General features: G+C 40.4%; 4 protein-coding genes and 1 non-coding gene across 9 annotated transcripts; 1 reads left to right on the forward strand and 4 right to left on the reverse strand.

Annotated features, from left to right (window-relative positions):
• The first annotated feature begins 1349 nt into the window (after window positions 1-1349).
• On the forward strand, window positions 1350-3720 carry LOC135626893 (ribulose bisphosphate carboxylase/oxygenase activase 2, chloroplastic-like). Its single transcript, XM_065132700.1, has 6 exons — window positions 1350-1875; window positions 1954-2273; window positions 2356-2461; window positions 2541-2626; window positions 2716-3188; window positions 3270-3720. The coding sequence occupies exons 1-6, from the start codon at window positions 1831-1833 to the stop codon at window positions 3554-3556; spliced, it is 1317 nt and encodes a 438-aa protein (XP_064988772.1). The 5' UTR covers window positions 1350-1830; the 3' UTR covers window positions 3557-3720.
• Window positions 3721-5731: 2011 nt separating this feature from the next.
• Window positions 5732-6968, reverse strand: LOC135627609 (uncharacterized). Its single transcript, XM_065133734.1, has 3 exons — window positions 6881-6968; window positions 6534-6794; window positions 5732-6417 (listed from the first exon to the last, which is right to left on the reverse strand). Exons 1-3 carry the CDS (start codon window positions 6966-6968, stop codon window positions 5732-5734), a joined length of 1035 nt encoding a protein of 344 aa, XP_064989806.1.
• Window positions 6969-9208: 2240 nt separating this feature from the next.
• TRNAL-CAG (transfer RNA leucine (anticodon CAG)) lies at window positions 9209-9289 on the reverse strand. The gene has a single exon. It is a non-coding gene; the product is annotated as a tRNA-Leu (tRNA).
• A 5629-nt stretch (window positions 9290-14918) lies between these two features.
• Window positions 14919-18836, reverse strand: LOC135626894 (PGR5-like protein 1B, chloroplastic). Its single transcript, XM_065132701.1, has 8 exons — window positions 18535-18836; window positions 17737-17799; window positions 17574-17660; window positions 17433-17470; window positions 17233-17327; window positions 16311-16384; window positions 16114-16212; window positions 14919-15232 (listed from the first exon to the last, which is right to left on the reverse strand). Exons 1-8 carry the CDS (start codon window positions 18766-18768, stop codon window positions 15167-15169), a joined length of 756 nt encoding a protein of 251 aa, XP_064988773.1. The 5' UTR covers window positions 18769-18836; the 3' UTR covers window positions 14919-15166.
• A 494-nt stretch (window positions 18837-19330) lies between these two features.
• On the reverse strand, window positions 19331-23165 carry LOC135627288 (receptor-like cytoplasmic kinase 176). Of its 5 annotated transcripts, none has more exons than XM_065133334.1 (7): window positions 22770-23165; window positions 22402-22601; window positions 21458-21804; window positions 21146-21281; window positions 20851-20993; window positions 20647-20770; window positions 19331-19925 (listed from the first exon to the last, which is right to left on the reverse strand). In XM_065133334.1, the coding sequence occupies exons 2-7, from the start codon at window positions 22433-22435 to the stop codon at window positions 19480-19482; spliced, it is 1230 nt and encodes a 409-aa protein (XP_064989406.1). In that variant the 5' UTR covers window positions 22436-22601; window positions 22770-23165; the 3' UTR covers window positions 19331-19479. The 5 variants fall into 5 exon arrangements, with proteins under 5 accessions (XP_064989406.1, XP_064989407.1, XP_064989405.1 ...); XM_065133335.1 differs by having other exon boundaries at window positions 21458-21783; window positions 22402-22606; XM_065133333.1 differs by having other exon boundaries at window positions 22402-22606.
• Between the last annotated feature and the right edge of the window lie 209 nt (window positions 23166-23374).

Here is a 23374-nt window from a genome sequence, read left to right on the forward strand (position 1 = left end):
GGGAACATCGCCGTGTGTTGGGCCTCAGATTTGGCCCACTAGTGGATTCACCAGGCCAAGAGAATGGGCTGATCCGTAGAAGTAACATAAGCCCATCGGTATCTCCTGAGGACCTCATAGTATAAGAATACGACTCTTCCATGTATTTGGCATTACTGTCACTCGGGTTGGCTATACGACCAATAATAGATTCGAATTAAGTAATAATAATCATATATGCCCATGTTTTTGGACATATGGTGACTTATTTTATGACATAAAATAGAAAAAAAAAATGAAATCATATTATTGGTGATGAGATATTGATCGAAAAAGAAGAATTCATCATTGGTAATGATCTTATAATTGCATATCTAAGAGTTCATATAATAGGATAGGACAGATGATCATCAAAATTGAAAGAGTATCCTGAGAATCAGGGTTGGAGAAAAGGTGATGATCAAAGTTATTTGGAAGTTTTTGTATGTTTAATTACGTGTGAAATTCGAATATCTCGGAATCATTCTTTAATATGATACTAGGGTGTCAATCACATATTCTTTTAAGTCGTCGATCCGAAGATATATACCACATGTTACCGAGGTATCGACTATATATCGCTGAGTGTCAATTTTTTTTATTTATAATGGTTATTTCTTTTTATTTTCATTCTTAAGTTGATAATAGTATAAGACAGCTTTCTATATACTCCTCACTTGCTCCTTTCATTGCTTTCAACTGCAATCTTCACAATTCTAAGATCAATGTACCATGTAACCAAATGAACTGCCAGTGGATGCAAGGATAAGTCCAGTTTAGAAGAAGCTCTTCGTGTTGAAGTGGCTAAGTGTGGTTTGGTAGTTCAGACAGCAGGAGCAAAAGTAGAGTATGATGTGCACCTTCTTGTTGATTTGCATGTCCTTGGCAATTGTTTTTAGCTTAGCTTATCATCCACCCACTGTTACTGAGCCAGATTGAAGTTGGAAGTCCCAACTCTTATCTAACTTCACTGGAAAGCATGCTCATCCACCAGAGTTTAACCAGGCATGTGTGATGAGCTTCGATAGAAGAACCTTAAAACAAAAGCTTTCTGGGGAGGAAGATGGAGAAAAATTGTTAGGACCTTTTGTGCCATTTCGTTTGCTGACCACACAGATTTCTTGCAAGAATTCCTGGCTCTCATTTCTTCCTCAGGCTTATCTATCATCTGCAGCTTCTTGACCAAGTAAGAGAAGACAAAGTTTTGGTGTCTTCTGATTCTGAGGATTCTAATTGGTAGTAAGGCAACCAATCAAATTTTGTGTTGCCACAGTCCTGCAATAATGACAATTGGTTTGCTGTCATGGCCTTCCGAAATATTTTGCACTCCATTCAATTCTTTCGGGAGGAAAAGGATGCACAAGAAAACATAGGGCCTCTGTTTTCTTAATGCCTTCTCTCTGCATTTTATCTGGTGATGAGCACCCAAAGAACATCGGGTGGCAAAGAAGACATCTGCGCTCACAGCCACACTCCGCTCTCTTCCTCCACCGAAGCCACAGGCATCTGAATGTTCTGATCTGGACGCTGCTCACGTAACACTGTGTTATCGGCTGCGGCGGCGACGCGTGTCCCGACCCTAATCTCGAGCCTGTGGCCCTTACAGTCCATCAAGACGATCCACAGGATCATCATGAGGAAGAAAGAGCTCGGAGATTGCACTCCACACCATGGTTCAGTCCACAGCTTCCCCATATAAAATTGCTCCCACTTCCAACAAGTTTGGCATTCGAGTGGTGCGGCTAGTCTTCCTCGATCTCCGTCCGTCGAAGCTTTTCGTCTATCTGTCTCGCTCTATCCCTCGGCTTCCAGATGGCTGCCGCTGTCTCCACCGTGGGAGCCGTCAACAGAGTGCCGGTACTGCTGTCTTCCGCCCACCTTTCTCTTCGTCCTTGTCGAGAATTCTTGGTTATGTAGATCTGTTTCTTGCTCCAGTTGAGCCTGCATGGCTCCAGTTCGGGAGCCCCGGTGCCGAGCTCGGCTTTCTTCGGGAGCAGCCTGAAGAAAGTGAACTCCGGTCCGAGCCATGGGAGGAACTCCACCGGCACTTTCAAGGTCTTGGCTGCTGATCTCGATGAGTCGAAGCAGACTTCCAAGGACAAATGGTCTGGGCTTGCCTACGACGTCTCCGACGACCAGCAGGACATCACCAGGGGAAAGGGCCTCGTCGACTCGCTCTTCCAAGCTCCCATGGGCGACGGCACTCACATCCCCGTCATGACCTCCTACGAGTACATCAGCCAGGGTCTTCGCCAGTAAGGAACCATTCGATATCTTGATCTATCATAGCTTTCAGCCTTCTTCCTCGTCGGTATCCACTGAACCGTTTGGTCTCAGATACGAGTTCGACAACACCAAGGACGGCTTCTACATAGCTCCGTCTTTCATGGACAAGCTTGTCGTGCACATCACCAAGAACTTCATGGCCCTCCCGAACATCAAGGTAATCCCATCCTACCTCACCTCATGCGGTCGCTGCCATTGATTTCTGGTTGATGTGGATTCTAACTGGGCGGTGACAGGTTCCCCTCATCTTGGGTGTCTGGGGAGGCAAAGGCCAAGGGAAGTCATTCCAATGTGAGCTCGTGTTCGCCAAGATGGGGATCAAGTGAGTGCTTCCTTGAGTTCATGACATGTTGTTACGGCTCAGAGGTCTTTGGTGTCTCTCGTTCATGCTCCGTGTCGAACACTTGGCAGCCCTATCATGATGAGCGCTGGAGAACTGGAAAGCGGCAACGCAGGTGAGCCAGCGAAGCTGATCAGGCAGCGGTACCGTGAGGCAGCAGACATCATTAAGAAGGGGAAGATGTGTTGCCTCTTCATCAACGACCTCGACGCAGGAGCGGGAAGGCTCGGCGGCACCACCCAATACACCGTCAACAACCAGATGGTGAACGCCACGCTGATGAACATCGCCGACAACCCGACCAACGTGCAGCTCCCGGGAATGTACAACAAGCAGGAGAACCCTCGCGTTCCCATCATCGTCACCGGCAACGACTTCTCCACTCTCTACGCGCCTCTCATTCGTGACGGCCGTATGGAGAAGTTCTACTGGGCGCCGACCAGAGATGACCGCATCGGCGTCTGCACGGGCATCTTCAGGACCGACAACGTCCCCACGGAGGACATCGTCAAGCTCGTAGACTCCTTCCCGGGACAGTCCATCGGTAAGCTTCCCAAAAACACAAGATTCACATGATCTGTCACCGACTCATCCGAACGCATGTATCTCCATGGCCAACGTGCAGACTTCTTTGGTGCTCTTCGGGCCAGGGTCTACGATGACGAAGTGAGGAAGTGGGTGGGAGACATTGGAGTGGACAAGGTTGGAAAGAAGCTGGTCAACTCGCTCGAAGGGCCACCAACCTTTGAGCAGCCCAAGATGAGCTTGGATACGCTGATGGAGTATGGCAACATGCTGGTGAAGGAACAGGAGAACGTGAAAAGGGTGCAGCTGGCCGACAAGTACCTGAGCGAGGCTGCGCTCGGAGACGCCAACGCAGATGCCATGAAGACTGGCTCTTTCTACCAGTAACTCCATGATGGTTGCAGGCAAAGCAGCCCATCCGTCTCTTACGATCCTCGATGAACGCAGAGCTGCATGCATAAATTCCAGGCTTGTAGTTTGTGTGGACAAGTGGGCGAATATTATTATCAGCCTCTGTATCGGTGATACATATATTATGTGCATTTTCCTCAGTTTTGGAAGGCCTATTTGTTTGTGATCACAACAATGCATCATCACGGAATCCATCTGCCGCCCCCAATTGCTTGTATGATGGTAATACTAAATAAAATCACATTAAAGTAATGGAGGATTAATTCCATCAAAATTAGCCCAACAACAAGCAATCGATGAAAAGGTAGCAATGCAAATGAAGGCTGATTGGGTCTCCAAGTCAATTTTTCTTCGAAGCACAAATCTCAAAGAAAGACACATCGGAGAAGCACACATCTCAAAGAAGCATCCGAATTTGTACCGGGCCTTAGCGACAATAACGTCGGCCCATGACCCGGCTCGGGATCTGACTCGGCGGTTCAGCACCCCATTCGGAAATTTAGGTCCAGCCCGGTCGATGAACGAGTCGGCTATAACGATCGCTTCGGTCGCCGCAGATCGACGCCTTCGCGAGACTCAGGTTCGGTTTCTCTCCACTCTGGCTCATCTTTCTCCCTTCTCGTGCTTGCCGTGTTCATGTTTCTAGGGTTTGCTTCGCCCGATCGTGCGCTAGGGTTTCGTGGTGTCTTTGTGGGGAGTCTGTTGGTCAATTTGTCGTCGTTGTGACGGATCAAACGAATGGAATGATTAGGTTTAGCAACCTTTTGGCTTCAGATCGTGTTGTGTCTGCTAAATGTAATATGCTTATTCACTCTATCGAGTAATTGATGATGGTCGTGTTAGATCGTTGAAACCTTCACCTGTAAATGTACACAGATATTAGGATATTGATTAGGGTATGTTGTTTATAGTTGAATCTTTATTAGAGTCTATATGGAATTTCAATAGAATTCAGAGATTCTTTGAATTCTTCAAAGAGGATTGTTCTGGTTTGGCAAACTGCAGCCTTCTATAGAAGCTTCAGCTGAAATTTATCAGTGATTTTATCGACTACGATAAAAGCCTATCTTCTTAAGTATTGAATTAGCTGTATTGGAAACCATGTTGTGAGTGCTAAAAACTTTAAGTTGCTCATATGGTTTAATCATGTTAAAGTGTCCCCATTCATGTACTCATGCTGGATGCTGAATAATTTACAGAACTAAACGCATATGCTCAAGAAAAACACTAGAGGTACTCTCCTTTGTTCAACAAAGATTGTTCTATACATCAGCTTTGATGTCAATGGGTTGGACCATTTGCCAGTCTTGTATGTAGTTATTTCTTCTGTCGCCTCGTATGCTTAACTGATTTAAACGGAGAGAATTTAACTAATACCTTTTTATGATATTCTTGTATCACCACCTTGATGGGCAATGCTCTCATTTTTTATTCCTGGAGCTTAAACGGTCTGATGTCCTAGACCAAGTTTGGCTTGAATGCCAAACCTATAACAGGATTTGATGAATATTTGGTGCCTAGAACCTATAGTTTTAACCGTCAGACAATCTTCTAAACAAATGACTGTTCACCTATTTGGTAATTGACTCGACACTATGCAAGTGATTACTTCAGGTGGAGTGGTGTCGCATATCTCAATGAAAAATACTTAGAAAGTTAGAAATATGGTTATTCTATAGATTTCAAGCTGTTGTTGTCTTCAGCTAAGCCGTGTAAACCCATCATCTTGACGCATGTCAGACATCGAAGCTTCTGAAGATGCATACGATCAATTCTATCATTTTAAAGATGCATAGGCATATTATAAAATGAGGCGAGGCAAACTCATGACTCGTCTAAACTCTATGCTGAGAACTATGAAGTGAGAAAGAGAATTACTGTACTATGAAAGCTTGCAAAGGATGATCTTGTAAGCAATAGCTCTTAGGCTCAATCTTGCTAAATGAACAAATGTGCTACCACAGTTGGCGTGGTCTTACCCTCATGAAAATTTAAGACATTTGTATATGATGATACCCTGCTACGGATGCTTCGTGCTCATTGATATACTGCATATCTACCTCCTCAGCTTGTGTATGCTCGAAGTGCCCTTCCATCTGTTTCGATGTATTTCGATGAAAACTTCCAACACTTTGGAGTCTAAACAGTCACTTAATATGTTGTGAATGTACGCACTTGTGCAATTTTCCTACCTGAGCGAGGATCAGCAAGTGGTATGGGCTCTTCCTTTGCCATTAAAGAAGAAACTGGTTCCTTCCTGTTTGATGCAATGCCAACATCAGCAAAGCTATGCCTAACATTCCTTGGGGTTACTGCATCGGTGATGACATCACGGAGTGCTTTGTCTTCCTCCCTGGGCTCCAGCTTTTGCATCAGATACTCTTTCATTGAGACTCCCTTATCCCATACTTGCTTTGCAGTAGTCTCATACCTTGGCCCTGATTCTTGGATCTTGGAGCTTAGTGCTTGGGTTGCCTTTGAAATCATGGTGTAGACCGGAGCAAGCGTCTCCGTTACCGTCTCGCTCAGGGTCTTGTCATTGTCACCACCATTGCTGACCGGTGGTTGAGGTAAGTACTTATCCTTCACCATTGTCTTTTCATTGGTTGGAGTTATCACCGTTGTTTCTGGTGGTGCAGGTATAACCTTTACGTCACCACCATGGTCCGATGCTGGTTGCCTATGCCCATCATTAGCTTGCTTCATCTCTATTTCTCTATCAAAAGCGCTGAGCTGAGTGATTGTTGAATTTTCGCTGGGACTGGGGTAGTGAGTTGTTGACTGATCATCCGAAGCCGAATCTTCATAACTATCAAGTGCCATCTCTGGTTCGTACTCTGACGTCACAGGTAAGAAACATCTGATATGCTTAGATTAAGCCATTATGGTGAATGAGCCAAACACTAAGTTCTCTTAGATTTTGGTTTAAATGGTGCAGGGTGTGGCTAATTACTTGGGGCTCCTTGGTAATTAGGATCTTCCTCGTCTGCCTCGTCCAAGCTAACTCCCCAGGGCGGTGTGACACTATTTTCTTTGCCTCCATGTCTTTTCTTCACAAGCATCTGCCTCCATTTCTTTGCCTTCTCCTTCACCCTCACCATGATCGACTTCTTTGCCTGCTGTTGGTGGTGACTGAAATCATCCTCATCGTTGTACAAGTTTACCAGTGTTGGTGTTGTCGGCGCCAACCAATGTCCATTTGGAGATGATTCACCTTCACATACATTGAATTGCAATGATGTAGCAAAATAAGAAGCAAACGTAGAGATGAGCGGGTAACTATCATGTCAAGTTTTGAACCTTTCCGGGAGCGTAGATTCTTGTTTGGAATAAGCTGTTCTCGTTGAGGGTAGACCGGATATGATCTGCTTCGTTCTGTTTGAGCCATCTGCTGTCCTTCCTCTCTTTCTTCACCCTATTGCTTCTGTTTCCTGGCTTCTCAGGAACATGGAAAGGTCTCAGGAACTGGCAAAGGAAGCATCCAGGGGATTGCTCTGCATTTAACCAGGGTGTGGTTGCAGAAGATCACCAAGTTTGTAGCAGATTTGATGGTCGGGACGAGGTGCAACTTCTTGACCACCCTTTGCTGAGGCGCCTGTAAGAGTGCCATATGTGTGGACCATTGGAGACCTCGCATGAGCTCAGCACCGTATCAAATTCGAATAGGAGTTTGCCATACGTGTAAGCTTGTATAAATCGTGAATGTGTTGAATAGGAGTTTTTCCCTTTTCTTGTGGGAGATCTTTGATTGAAGTTGTGCATTTTATTGGTCTTCTAAGGCACGACATGTTGATGGACTATTTATGAGAGATGAAAAAAAAATTATGCCTCCTCAAAAGAGAGGAAAATTCTATTATCGAGAAAAAAAAAAGACATTGAAAATTGTATCGTTATTTATTATCATTGCATGATGGAACATATTAAGAAGTATGAAAAAAAAAATATATATATATTATATGATGATAGAGGATAATATTGTTGAGGAGTAGGTTTTCTAGTCATACAAGTGGTGGGTTTTCTTCTAGTGAGATTTTGTTGGTGAAGCAAGTAATGAAGTTCAAGTGTTTTCTCCTCCCTTTATGTAAGTTCGAGAAGAATTATCGCCTATGGTCTCGGACTTACATTCTCAAGAAAGTGAAGCTCAAATTTCCTTATGAGTTAAGCAAAAAGTTAATAAAGAGCGATTTTGACATGACTCATCGCGTACCATTTTCGTGTCGAGCCTTTTAATATTGTTAGGAAGGCATGACACATCAGGACATCTAAAGTATCATATAATGACATTTGGGTATGAAAAACAATGATGCGCTCCAACGGGTTGGTACTGCCATTAAAGGCCTCCAACGATGAGAGGCGAACGTTGGCAATGATTAACTCCTCCTAAATATCTTGAGTCAATGACGATCGACCCGAGATAGTGTTGGCAAAGCCTTCCCTTTCGCATCATTGAAATTCTCATCGTATCTTCTCTAAATATTGGTTCATTTGCCAAAGTTAGATCCTCAAGGAATCATCCATTGAATTTACCGATTGGGTTTAGGATTCAGGTAGAGTAGAATAGTGGTGTGGTAGTCCGTTGAACTCCACAATTAAGGAGTAAGGTGCTTCCTCAATCAAAGATTCGAAAGGCCTTGGAAGCCCTTGAGATGTCGGTATTGCATCGAGTGGGAGGACCCCAATGGGTGCTGGTGCCTATGGCGATTGAGCTACTGATCGTAGCTGAGATGGTGGCATCCCCTATTATGATAGATGGGGCAAGAGTGGAGCAACACCTTGCATTATGTCCATTAGCGTTTACACATGCTAGGTAAGGTTCAAAAACGATTCGATAGGGACGAGCAAGTAGCTCAAGGTCACCATGAGAACGAGAGACCCAGGTAGTTGAACGGACGCTAACATCGCATCGACATTTGTACCAATGTGGATTCATCCATGTGCGAAAAGAGTGGCTGCTATCCTTTGAGTGAAAATATTATTAGTCGAAGGCATGGCCTTCTCGATATTCGTTCATCGAAAGAGTCGATAGATAAACGCTCCTGTAACATCAGACTTTTCTTCTAGTATCAAAATAATAAAAATATATATTATTGACGTCTTAATCAGCTCGACATGGTTCGGACTCACATGCAGGGTTGTTCGAAGTGCCTCCACGATGAAAATATCGAGTTTGCAAAGCACCACCTGTATGAAGATCAAAGTCAATGGAGGTTTCTCAGCTCAATCCCTTCGACGCCCAAGTTAATAATATGAAGTATGTGAATACAAATATAGGTGATAAAAAAAAAAAGTCCCTGCTTATTGTGTTCAAGATGTCATTTTATACATGATTGTAGGAAGGTAAAATATTTCGCACGAGGGCAAAGAATACTCTTGTAGAATATTCTTCGAATTTTTATCCACGTAAGCAAACGAATAGAAGATGATCATAACTCCATGTGATGATTAGTTAATAGATTATTTCGTAAGATATGATAATTATAAATGCAATGCAAAAAGTTAAGCCTTAATCTAATAAACTTATTTGATGCTAATTGCATAAATTATATTGCACGAGAATGCATAATAACCCTATACTTTTCCTTAAAAGGTTAAATTTAAAACCAAAAAAATGTTAATTCAAAAAAAACATGTCAAGAATGGGATTCGAACCCATGCCCTTTCGGACCAGTACCTGAAACTGGCGCCTTAGACCAACTCGGCCATCTTGACCCCGATGTAAATGAAGCATCTCAAATTATAATATTGTAGAATATATTTCTGTCATTAACGACACATTTCAACGGACCAAGAAACAGGAAGCTAAGTCTGACTAATGATGAGAGAATGTAATGCTCTTTAACTATGCGGTGGACCAACCCTTGCTCGACTAATCCTAATTTGACATTGCTAGCTGAGAGATTAACGCATTCATCTTCACCTTTCATTCTTCCCACCTCAAATAAACGATCCCAATCATAAAAGAAAGCACGCTTTCTCATGTAATGCGAAGGCTCTTAACAGCAGAGGCCGCCGCATGGAAGTAATCACGATGCAAATCCTGGATTTGACGTGATCCGAGGAGGAAAGCCATGGGTTTTCTGGAACCTTACTACTAATTAATGTGGAGGAGAGGAGTGTTGCCAAAGGAATTTTTTTGGGCCCCTCAGCACATTATTACAATTTCGAAAGTTACAGATCTATGAGGTTAGGAGGAATAATAAGAGTCATTGGTTTAGCATTTTTTTGTTTTTTAACGACCTATCTAGGCAATACTTCACTGAACGTAAACCCACATCTAATTCAATGTGTACTGCAATAAAATTTAAAATAAAATATATTCCAATGTTATATATATAATTAAAGAAAAAAGTTCATATGTTATGCTATTAAAAGAACAAAAAAGCATCTTTGATAAATAATATTTAAAAAAATCATACTTAGATGGTCTATATAGTGGATCAAGAAGATCTAATTTTTTATAACTATGATTTTGAAATTAATGAAAAGTTCCAAGTCAGAAAAACATACATCAAAATTAACATGAAAATCTAAGCTTGTTAATCAAATCGACTGTATCTCATCCTACTCTTTTAAACTTTGTATACGTGAGACTATTCCCTTAAATCTTTTTCAATTTCTGTCTCTCATACAAATGAATTTTTGCTTTAACTATCTTTTATTTATAAGGTTAAGGTAAACTATGATTAGATCTATTTTTCTTCTTCACTCACTCGAGTACGATCAACATTTCACTAGTTCATATTCTTTAACCTTGACTCGATAGCATGTTGAAATTAATCGTGAGTTAACATCAAAGTAGTTCAAGTTTTTCTCTTATTCTTTTTAAGTTATAGATTTCAAACATTCTTTTGTTTCTTTTTCATGAACAAACGTGCGATAAAACCTTTCACGAACAACACCCATTATTACTCAACTTGATTAGGTTCCTCTCTCTCCCTTCTTTAGTACTCTTTCTTAACAAGAGTTGAAAAGCTCAGTTCTCGTCTCCTATCAATCTTAACCAATCTAAGATTCCTCCGCTTAGACACTGTTGGCAGGAAGATGGATTATATTGGCATCTAACAACTGTGGACATGGTGGTTTCTCCATATTTGTTCTACTTTGTGGCTCTATATTTCCATGACCTGCATTATCTAATCTTGACAGCAATGTTTCTCTGGATGTGTAGCAATACCATGTGAGATTGGAACGAGCATCAACGGTTGCACATCACTGTATTTTATTCACACAAGAAGAGAAGTATGGGGAAGAGAGCGGAATAACTTCATGGAGGCCTCTCTTCATAGCCCAACCGCGTCTAACTCCATCTATGGCTTACCGGTATGGCTTCCCGCAACGTAACTCGTTGAGTGCATGCAACAAACAAGTGATATGCAATGCCATCACAACACCCGCTTTCTTCCATCAGCAAACTCTATCGATCCATTCGATGATATCAAGAAGAAAGAAGCAAGAGTCGATAACAGCGAAGCATATGGATCCTAAATGACTCTGCTGAGCAGCCGTGAGCTCACTGCTCATTGCAAAGTGCAGTGAAGCTGTGAGCTCACAGATCCTTACGTAAAACGTATACACAAAAGAGAAGAAACCTACTACTATTTAACTGTGTACTTCTTCTGTCAGTGGTAGTCTCGCCAGCAAACGAGCATCGTGACACAGCGGCGCATGATGTATAACCTCGCCCTCTGCTCCTTCACTTGGTTGGCACACCGGCTGGAGAAGGACCGCGACGTCTTTATCGTCGTCGTCCTCCGCCGGCCTTCCCTTGTGCTCGCCGACCGTTTCAAGAACGGCCCCCCTTCCTCCTCCGCAGCCGCCACCACTCTTCTGCCCCCGCTGCGGCTGTTCCTAATCTCCTTATTCGCCGCCTTCCACTTCTCGTCCATGTAGATCTCGACTTCCTCTCCCACCACGTCTACTATTTCCGATGGAGCAACTAGGGGTATATATAGAGGGAAGGAGGAAATTGGTGTGGATTCGTGGTGGGCAGTGGCCATCACCACCTGGGGTATCACATTTTTATTTACCAAAGAAAAATCTAAATATATGACCTCGATACTCTAATACAAACTGTGCTTTTGACATCAGCACAGAGAAAAAACAAAGATTTCAATCACTCGCCTCCTAAAATTCAGAAAATCTAATTGACCTTTAGTGCATACAAAAATGTGATAACTTGCATTCAGAGAAAAGGAATAAACTATCATGTTCAAGATCTTGCAGCATCCACTTCTAACTAGGACCTTAATTTGGAAGCACAATGCTAGTAGCCTATGAACTGTCCGGCTACAGCTTTCAAGATGCGTACATTTTGTTAATAATATATATTCTATGTAAATAGAGCTTTTCTATATATATATATATATATATATATATATATATATATATATATATATATATATATATATATATATATATATATATATATATATATGAATCATCATGCACAGAGGTTTACTGCGATGTGTTCAAGGATAAAGATTCCTCCCAAGGTTGACCGGTCAATGTTGGGAACCTTCTCACGCAAATGCATGAACATAAACAGGAGAGATGAGATTCCAAAGTTAATGCAGCCATGTGAGATTTAGGCTGGTCTGAATCATGCACTCTGTCAGTGCCTGTATGGAATCTTTGATTGCTTCCATATGCTTAGAAGTTACGAGTTCCCTGAACCATTATTGAGGCACAAGGTTTGAACCTCAGAATCTAGCTATCATGCATGTACTTTGGGAAGGTAATATAACGGCAAACTAGGTTATAGATCATACAAAACTTAACAAATGTGATTATTCATATTCGAAGATCCATTCCAAGATCCACCACGGCACAAGAAGAAGCCTACAGAGACCTTGAAAGGTTATCCTGTACTAATCTCAAAAATATTATTCAATTTACTTAGGTTGCCTTGAGTATCCCTCATATACCGGCCTTTGGCTTGTAGACTCTATATTCACAGCGGGGGGTAATTTACTGGCCCCATAGTTGAGTCTGTTGGTGGCCTGTAACTTATTAATCACCAGGGGATTGTACCTGATAAAGGGTGGCCTTCTCTACCTTAATTTTTTTGGTTCACTTCAGCATAAACAATACTGTGTTCACTCGGTAAAAAAAATAAAATCAAGTTATATTTGCGTATTAAATTTGAATTCTTATGGACATATTTCTCTATGGAAGAAAGCTCTTTTCCGACTTTAAGCATATAAAGAAATATTTGGTTTCTACATTGTTGAACCAAATTTCATCATTAAATAGTCACATTTTTCAAACTTGGAATATCTTAGAATGCTATTTTTTTTTTTTTTTTGGTCTTTTTCATTTAGAACTCCTTTGAGATTCACTAAAGCTACAATAGCTAAGTATCTTTTAAAAAATTGAAATGATAATAAGAATTATTTTTCCGTCTCACCCTTTCATTGTCAGCTTGTCATAAGGTTTGAACCCATCTAAAAGTGTTATCATGAAGCACTTGTTGGCTCCTCTGTGAGTTGCAAGAAGCATGAAGCATGTTAAATGCATGCCCTAAGACAACTAGGCATCGTCAGGACATGAACTCTTTGAGCCACAACATGTATAAGCGAAGGGCTTCATATTTTATGACTGCTTTGCATGTGGCGGCCACGATGCACAACCTCAAAGCCAGTCAAATATAATCAATTATATCAATTACTTTGGTCTCTAGATCAAGTTGTAGTTCTTAAACAATGCAAACACATCGCCCTCGGGGAAGTTGCTTGCTCTTCAAACAAAAATCATTTTCTATCTTCCATTTTTCTTACTCTAGAGTTTGACCTGCCATACCCATTGCAACACTTGTCTTGGGCCGATAGGGTTGATGGCCATGTGGGCTTGGCTTATGCAATGGGCTTACAGACTCCAGGTTGACACAAAGAGCCTCCTTTTTACCTTACAAACCTGAACAAGTCTTATACAGGCAAAAAACCAAATAAGTAGAAGGCAACTAAAAGCTTTTTGTTGTCTAGGTAATCAAAATGGACATGCAATTTTCAGAACTTTGGGGTATAACTGGGGGGATAGACTTACGACAATTAGGCTCGTTTTAATAAAGCAGTAAATTCTTTTAGATTACCCATCGGAAATGTGAGACTAGCAAACATGATTTGGTTAAAATTGGGTTGATTCAAATAGTAAATGATCATCAAACGAAGTGCGGGTCTTTACCTTTCGTGAATTCTAAGGGGAATTAGAAACGAGAGCAGCAGATCGAATAAAAGAATATGCACGCAACGAATTCTCAACTGAAGGCGACGAAACGACAAACCCTAAAATCCAAAAGGAGGAGAAGGAACTGACCTCGATTCGCTAGGGCTTCCTCCACGAAGGAGCGGATCGAGTGGAGGGAGTGGCGCGGCCGGCCTTCTCCGGCTGGATCTGGATCTCACGGCGCAGCTCCGCCATCCGGCCGTCCATGGCTTCCTCCGGTCCTCGCGCAGCATTGCTTCGCCAACGAAAGACCACTTTGGAGTGGTTTGCCGCTTTAAATTCGAGCCACGCCTCCCGGGAAACCCAAACATTTAATGGAGCAGGTCGCAAACGGATCTTATCAGTATGATCCGCATCCGAATTCCCCATTCCCATTGGAGTGCTCTACTATTGTAATTCTTAGATATTAAATGTGATGTGGGATTATTAGTCACTGATATTTTTATAATATAATAATAAAAAAGAAAAAATAATAATAATAATATGATAATAAAAACTTTAATATCTAAAATAAAAAATGACATTTAAAATAACACTTTAATTTCATTTAAATATATCATTTAAATGAAATTAAACTTACTATTATAGAATCAATATAAAACATATCATTTAAAATAAAAAAAACTTAATTCATTGATTCTTTTTTATTATCTTATTACGATCCTTTAATCTTTTTTATATATTTTAAATAAAGAAGAAAAAATAATAAAAATACAATCATATCAGAGCTAAGCAAATAAATTATTTTAACCTTCATCTTGTTAAGTAAATTTTTTTATATATTTATTTTTACCATAATCAATTTAAAAAATAAAATGAGGAATAATCGCATATGACAACTTACAAATTTTGTAGAATTTTCTAAAACAATAAGAAACATTTGAAACTGTCGGATATATCTCAACTTCACTCATCTTTCATTACTACATGACATATCTGTAGAAACCTAAACATCCATGTGTTCTACCAGATATTAAACATATATATGAAACCATGGACCATGAAAGATATCATATGGAAGCTTCTAAGGAAATATTTAGTCCCTTGTACCTCAACACTAATCTTGCAAACAGTCTCAGCATATCATCAGATTTACATCTAGCACAGCACAATGATGTAAGAATGGAAAGGAATTTCTTGTTTCCATACACAATCATAAACATCTCATAGGTTACTTTCCGTAGATTATGATAATTAGAAGTTGAAACCAACAGGAAAGCCTCTGAAATAGTTACATGCACAATGTTGAATCATACAAAGAATAGATTTGTCCATGCTGGTGTCATGTGATTTACATAACAAGCACATCAGAGAAAAACCCATAGTTAAGACGTTTTACGATCTGAGTCGCTTTCGATGATTAGCTTAGGTCTGTTGAACCAGGTATACTCGACCATAAACCCAGCGCTTACCAGCAACCGTGAAGGATTGCTGCATTATAAAAAAAACCAAAATTACAAAGAATCAATAATTGAAAATGAGAATTTTAATCGTCACGGATCGTAACTAATGAAAGTCTAGAAAATGGATTTGGATGGTATCTAATGCTCTACCAACATTGCAGTATCTGTTGATGATCAGATTATCGCATGACCATCATTCTTAAAAAAGAAATGTATCACCAAGGAAACATAAAACAAACTGTGCTGTAAATATATATTATTGATCTCCAAGTAAAATGTTTTCAGTTCCAATAACTCCCTAATTACACATGCCAGAGCGTAAACTTTCAAAAAACATTACCATTACAAAACTTAGTAGTCAATCTTCAGCTAATCAGAAGCTTGATATTCTGTATCAAAATCTAAAATTAGATGACCAGATACTCTTGTATGAAATGTTGCAATAACATGAATTTGAGAATCAGATTCAGATGTGTATTTGGATGTCTGGTTCAGCAAGGAGGGACAAAAGACATGGAGACATACGAATAAAGTTTATGATATACAATAACTACATTTTAATTTTATATGATTGTGAAATCTCAAGAAAAAAAAAATGCCTTCAAAACAAGGGAGATTAATTTCCGATTTCATTATGGTATATCATACTGATCATTATGATTGTTTAACTCTCAAGTTGACATTCAATTTCTACATTCAAAAACATGGACAGGAATAAGTAAACCCACAAATGGATATGCATCTCACACATTTCGGGAGGGTTAATGCATGATTACATAACACCTCACATGATGATTCATATGATGGCAACAAGAAATTAATACAGTAACAATGAGAATAGAGAGTGCCAACAAGTGCATTTTCAGTTTAGAAGCACCCATTCATATGATACAAAGGGAAACTACATACCTCCACCTTTGTTTGAAACTCCAAGGAGCACTCACATACATGACAAGCTGCACGGTGAGGACGTCCGGTCGAGTTTTCTGCCCTAACAAAAGTAAAGACCTGCAGAGCAATAAGATGGATTATAGCATTACATAGTTTTTCAAGCTAGCAGAGATTATGTATTCATAGACTAAGCAAATGATTTAATAGAACCCGACCTCCTCCCCACAGTTCGGGCATGAGCCTTTCATTGCAACCAGTTCATTCCTCCAAAGACCTTGCAATGCTTGGACTAAAATAAAGAACCAGATTTAGCTAGTAGCCTCCCAAACATTAAACAAAGAAAGCTGGGAATTTAATAAACTTAAATCATCCAGAAAGTACAAAGACAATGATGACTGACCTACTAATATGCATGACACATAAGAAAGCATTCGAGCAATGAACACTCTAATGATGATGGATTTTGATTCATCATTACATGCTTTTCAAACAAGCTAATAAAGCCACAAAGAACAATTTGGTTTTTGACAAACACTGGCTAGTGTGTTCATTCTGTCGAGATACAGTAGGTTGACAAATGAATCCTAAATTTACATAACCTCATCCATCCAATTTCAATTTCATTTTTCTCACTTAATCAATAAATACTAGACAATTTCTTTAACACCTGTAAAGATAAGCATTATATAATTATAAACACAATATTATAGATAAGAGAAATGTTATTGGAGGACAGGTTACATAATCAAAAGTTTATAACACAATCAAACAAAAAGGTTTTAACAGGTATGCTACACAACTTTGCACTCTGCATTACGATCTGTGCTTGAACTTTGACCGTGAAACATGCATCAACTTAATACTACCTAATATATGTAACTTTGGATTTTTTTTTTTTTTCAGGTTGAGGTGGACCATGTTGTCTGCAATATGCTGTTTTACGTATTGCATTTTTCACCATAAGTAGGATTGTCTCCCATCCCTATCAGCATCCATCTCCACCCTCCAGCATGTACAACAATGTTCGTATTTGGAAATTTCTGTAAAATTAACTTCTGATGATTGCAGAAACTTTTTTGCAACATCGCATAATTTTAATCTATACATCGCATAATTTTAAACTTTTTTGCAACTTACTTGAAGCAAATGCAAGAGGATAACCAACCAGATGTCCCAGTCCCAATATTAGAGTTTTGTTAACCATCATAAGCGATCCAAATGTCGATATTTCACTGTATAAGTAATATCTTGAGTTAATCGCATCAGCAAAAGCCAGAGTGATGATACAAATGACAGGCACGAGAATTGCTGATGATCCAAATGCGAGTAGCACCAACCAAACACTTGCTAAAGCAAAAGCTTGTGAAGGATCTTCCTGCCCTAAACACAAGTCAAATCAAAACCTCAACCAAGTAAAAGGAAGTTTCCATGAACCAGAAAATAGAGAGGGAAAAGGACACAGGCTAACAAGAATTTACCTCAGCATCTGCATAGGTTGATTGTCGCCTGAGGCTACATCGAGGATACTTAACAACAGATTTTGAACCATACAGCCGCAACTTCAACTGTTATAGAAAATACAAATGCTAAGCAAAAGATAGTGAAAATGGACATGAAGGAAAGACAGCCACTTGATTATACCTCAATTTTATCAAACATCGCATCAACAATCAAAGGTTTACCATTGTAATATGAATCTCGTGCCTACAACATAAAAGCAAGATGAACAAGTAGATGAATTTACACATCCAAACTTCCTAATTCTGAGGAGAACTTCCAAAGATCATAAATAATGGACGTAACCATAAATAACACTTTGCCCAATGTTTCATTTCTTTTGATCAAAATAAAAACAGAGCTCCAGATTATGACTTAAAGTGACTGCAACAAGAAAAAGTAGTTCAATTCATCTCATAGGCAAATTAATTGAATTTCATGCTTCCTGGTACAAAAGAAAAGCCAACGAAAATCATAAAACTAAAGTTCATCTACTTGAAGAAACCTATCAATTAATGAACTCCAACTAAAAATGGATGACAAGAATAATTAGCAAAAGAATGATGATATGACCAAACTTACTTAAATGTATTATGAGGCAGAAAATTATCGAACCATTTTGGAGCATGAAGGTAATTAGAAGCTTTATGTGGTTTATTCCAAAAACAATGAAGCTCATGTTGCAAATTACTGATCGCCCTGATCTGTAGAGCTGAATCTGAATCCTATATAGACTTCAAGATTTATAGTACTGCATGTTAGTAAATTTTACAAACACATTTAAAGAAAAGGGAGTTCCAAATATGCACATCAGTTCTTGTTCTTCTTTATTTAACATCTAGCACGTTTGAAGATTGCAGAATCTCTTCATTGTTATCCTCGAATAGTCCAGTGTGTTATTTGCCTCTTGCAGGATGGACATCACAACAAGAATGCTTTTACCTGCTGATAGAGGGCCTCCAGCATCTCCTTACTGGCGGTCTCGATAGGGCCGACGTAGAGGCAGGAGGGGGCATCCGCCGCGACCGCGAGTACCGGGGAGAACGACCTTCGGCCGCCGCCGCGGGGCCGCGGCCGGAGCCGGTCGTGCGCGGAAAGGGGGCGGGCGCGGAGGACGTGGAAGGCGGGGGCGGCTGCCGCTGCGGAGGACGAGGACGAGGAGGAGGACAGGGGCATGAGGCCCGCTGGCGCCTCCGCGCGTGGAGGCAGCGGGCAGCGCGGTGTAATCGCGTCCGTAGACGCTGCGTTGTGGCCACCATTTAAGAAGCCACGTCTCTCGACGCACCACCACAAGACGATCGCAAGCGTGAGTGGATGTGCGTCTCTCATTGGATATTTCTCTTTCAGCTTTGCGCGGCCAATCATCGAATATATAAATATACATATAATAATATCTGTTGGTTTTGTCCAAAATAATATGTCCAATTAATCTGTGAAAATGATCTTATTTTGGTCTCCCATAAAATATATAAAAGATGAAATTAAAAAATTACCCCACACAAAGAAATTATAATAACTTCTTTTTTTTTTACTTTACTCAAGACATTAGGAAAACATACAAAGTGGATTATCCGATTTGCATCGAAATTATTAACTCATCCATAATTTCTTATCTCAATCGAAACAAAAATAATATTTTGTTTAAAGATTCATTTAAAAAAATCTCACTAATATTTTAAATTTTGATTCTATATTAAATTAGATTACACTTAACTATGTCAAATCTTATGAACATGAATCGACTCAAATTCATTGCATGTATCATTAAAGCTATCGGAATTTATACACTGAAAACATGAGCAATATCAAGAGCATCTGTGAAGAACAGATGATACAGAGAGAGAACTTGCAAGCTACAAGATTATGCCTTTGTGTTCTTCCTATCCCCTAAGTAGGGAGCGAGGAAGCCGATGGCCTTGGATGAGCAATCTTTCTATTCCCTACGTCTTCCCAGCTTCTCCAACGAGGCATGGCAGGCCGTTGGCCACTTGAGTTCTGTTCGGTCTCGGGGTTTCTCTCGGCGTCCTTGCCATGCTGAAGTTGCTCCAATGCCACCACCACTTGATCCATGGTTGGCCTGTGCTTTGTTACCATGGACAGGCACCGGACTGCGAGACCGGCTATTTTCTGGGCTCCTGCCAGTGAGTACTGTGCTCTCAATCTGGAATCCAGGATGCTGATGATCTTTCGCTTGCTCGCAAGATGAGGCTTCGCCCACTCCACCAATTTGTGCTCTCCGGTGGGGCGGTTCTTGTCGATGGCACGTCGGCCAGTCAATATCTCGAGAAGAACAACTCCAAAGCTATAGACATCACTCTTGGCAGTCAAATGTCCTTTGAAAGTTTATGATGCAAATCAACAAGTCAGCACATGTCTCAAGCATCCCTTTCATTAAGAATGTATGCTCACCAAACCTACCTTCTCCATGTAATGTGTAGAAGATTACAATTTATAAAGATGAGAGAGAAATAGTTTACCCAAGGTTACACGTAATGACTACTCGGAGGCACCCTTAAATAATATTTTTATTTCCTCATTGACTTGACTAATATTTAGCTTAAATAACTCCAAGGCTCTAATCTCATGTAAATCACCGATATAGTCGTAATCGGAATGGCAAATAAAGGATGAAACAAGATGCCTAATCACTATATAAGCTACAAGGCCGGCAATCTCCAACATTACTTGTTGATATTTCGCACAAACCAAGTAGTAAGCAAAGTATTGTTTGAGATGATATGTGCTATTGCTTTTGTGGCAATAGTTTTAACCATCACCTTATGTGCAGATTGCATAATTGATCCTATTTAAAAATGAAGCATTCTAAATAGATATACTAAAGCCATGAGAGGCCGAGTTGGATCAAGATAAACTAATGGTAAGTAAAATGACCAACTCATGTGTTCATGAGGAAATTGCAAATTTTATGTGACTTAAATGACTAAACAGATGAGGGGTTTTTGTGAATTACAAATCAGATGACAAGCAAAAGTATTCCAGGCTGTGAAGAAGACACATTCAGCATTTGCAATAATAAAGATGCAACAAAATTACCTGTTGCAAGATACTCAGGAGCAGCATATCCATATGTCCCCATGACCCTTGTAGAAACATGGCTTTTATCACCAGTAGGACCATCTTTCGCCAATCCGAAATCAGAAAGCTTTGCATTATAATTCTGTACATAAATCGGAAACATCAATTCTGAAAGTTGAATGAACGTCCATTTCAATGTTGAAAAACTAGATGACTACATACTGAATCAAGAAGCACATTGGAGGTTTTGAAATCACGATAAATGACTTTCGCCTTGCTGCTATGCAGAAAAGCAAGTCCTTTTGCAGCTCCCAGAGCAACCTTCATGCGGAGGTTCCAGGAGAGTGGCTGATAGTATGAACTCCCTGCATCACCATAAGAGCATACAAACTGAGATTCATACAGATTGAAGTAGAGTAACAGCAAACAGTAGCAATCTCTTAGAAAACAATTCCTTCAAGTAAAACATGAAGAACACATCCGGTATAATATCAGATACAGTCCATGAAGAACATACTCCGGAAGAGATGATTCTCCAAGCTTCCCCGAGACATGAATTCATACACAAGAAGTCTTTGTTCATCCTCCAAGCAGTACCCAATAAGCTTTACAAGGTTAGGATGAGACAGCTGACTCAAGTAATTAACCTCCGCCTACAAGATTTAAAGAAGATGCTATTGAGACTACATGTATCTGGTAAGCTACAGAATAGAATTTGAAATCTAAGTTACCAGCTCAATATACATATCATTCATACATGAGGTGGATCTCAACACTAAGAAATCAGAGAACAAAAGAGAGCAAAGATTTTGCAGGAATCAATACTCACCAACCATTCTTTGTGACCCTGGAAACCTTCCTGGTTGAGTTTCTTCACAGCGATAACCATTCCAGTCCCAGGCTTAGCTGCTGCCAACGTGTGCTCATTGATCCATCCCTTGAAGACTGAACCAAAGCCTCCCTCTCCCAACACACTGTCTGGCCGGAAATTCCTGGTGGCAGTTCTGAGTTCATTGAAGGTGAAGCTCTTCAGATTGGATGACGTCAAGATCTCACCCTCACTCCGTGGAGTCGGCGGCACGGAGGACGCAGACACCCTGCTGCTGGAACTGTTTAAAACGTTTCCCTTCCTGCTCCCATGTGGAGAGTCCTCTCCTAGGCATTCAAATACAGTGTCTTCTAGCAAATCAGACTCAAAAGAAAAAGCCACATACAATGCTTTCATCGTAAACTCTTGCATTAGCAAATCAATTGAATCAAGTAATACAACTTAGCACAATTCATCACCTTACTTAACATTGTGGAACAAAAATACGAGCGGCATACTTTACCAGATAAATTAGCAAAATTGAGCCTATGTTTGAAAGGAATGACTGCTAATAGGCAATTTCCACAAAAGAAGACTTACACGGGAATAATTCCAAGAGAAACACAAAATTCACTCTTCCAACACTATATATATGTGTGTATATAAGGCAGTAAAACAACTCTTATTGAGTTGATCAATATGCCGATCCATCAAATCGATACCTCTTCATACCCCTCCATGACCCTCCAATGACAAACTGAAATGTTGTTTGCCCTAAATTATTTCCAAAATTAGAAATTTAATGATCTCTAAGAACAGATTCAGAACAACTTACTCCCTTCAGGGATGACAAGGTGGGATCTCTGATGTGGTAATAGGAAATTGTGATATGTCACTGCCGTGTTAGCATGACATCAGATAAATGCCCCATATTACTGGTCCACATTAATTAATGGATGACATACCTGCATCTGCATGTCTCCTTGGTGCCAGGATCATTCATCGTGCCACCACTCATCACCTGCGCGGTAGCACATCTGACACCTCTTCTTAGAAGGTTTAACACTAGGCATTAGTGGACGACGGAAAGGGGTCAGGTAGGCTCCTCCGTCCGCCTCCGAACGACGACCAAAAGTGATTCATTGACAAGAGAACGGTGGATTCCCTAATCTACCATACTATCATTAGTAATCCCTCAGAGAAGACAGTTAAATATTGCAACTTTTTTCACTTAATCCACTAAAAAACCATTCAATTTCTATGGAAAACGTCCCAAGGTTATAAGCTATGATCGAACTCAGAAGCTGGATAAAACAAGATGGAACCTTAGTACCTGAAGCGAAGACGTCGTGGGAGGGGTTCTCCGCCTTGACCTTAGCGCCCCAGCAATTACCCATCGGAGAACAACCCAAGCGTGACGACATCCACCGCCTTCAATCTACTGGCAACCCCCGAAAGCTAGGGTTCTCCGCGGCCAAATCTGTGAGGCAAGAACCACCGGATCCGGCGAGGAAGCAGCCTTTTGGCGCAGTAATGCAGCAGGAAGCCGAGGTTAACAGCGATTCGGCTTGCTCACCAAGAGCGGATCTCCGGTTGCGGAGCTCCAAATGAAAGCTGGGATTCAGCGGCGAAAAGGAGCGAGCTTGAATCGAGTGACGAGTGGAGAGGGCGCATAAAAAGAAGAGAGAAAGAGGAAGAGAGAGAGTGATAGGTGCTTCTTTTTGCGCTTTTGGTGTTCTGTGTTGCTTTTTATTAAGTCCGTCACGAAGGTTGACTTCAGAGTCATGGATTGGAGAGTCGTAATTAATAGCGACACAAACTATATATATATATATATATATATATATATATATATATATATACTCTTTCATTAATATTGTTTATAACATATTATTTGATCGCAAGAATGATACACTTTGAACTAAATATAGGTATTAG

This window comes from Musa acuminata, chromosome BXJ2-11 (genome assembly GCF_036884655.1).
Source record: "Musa acuminata AAA Group cultivar baxijiao chromosome BXJ2-11, Cavendish_Baxijiao_AAA, whole genome shotgun sequence".
NCBI lineage: Eukaryota > Viridiplantae > Streptophyta > Magnoliopsida > Zingiberales > Musaceae > Musa > Musa acuminata.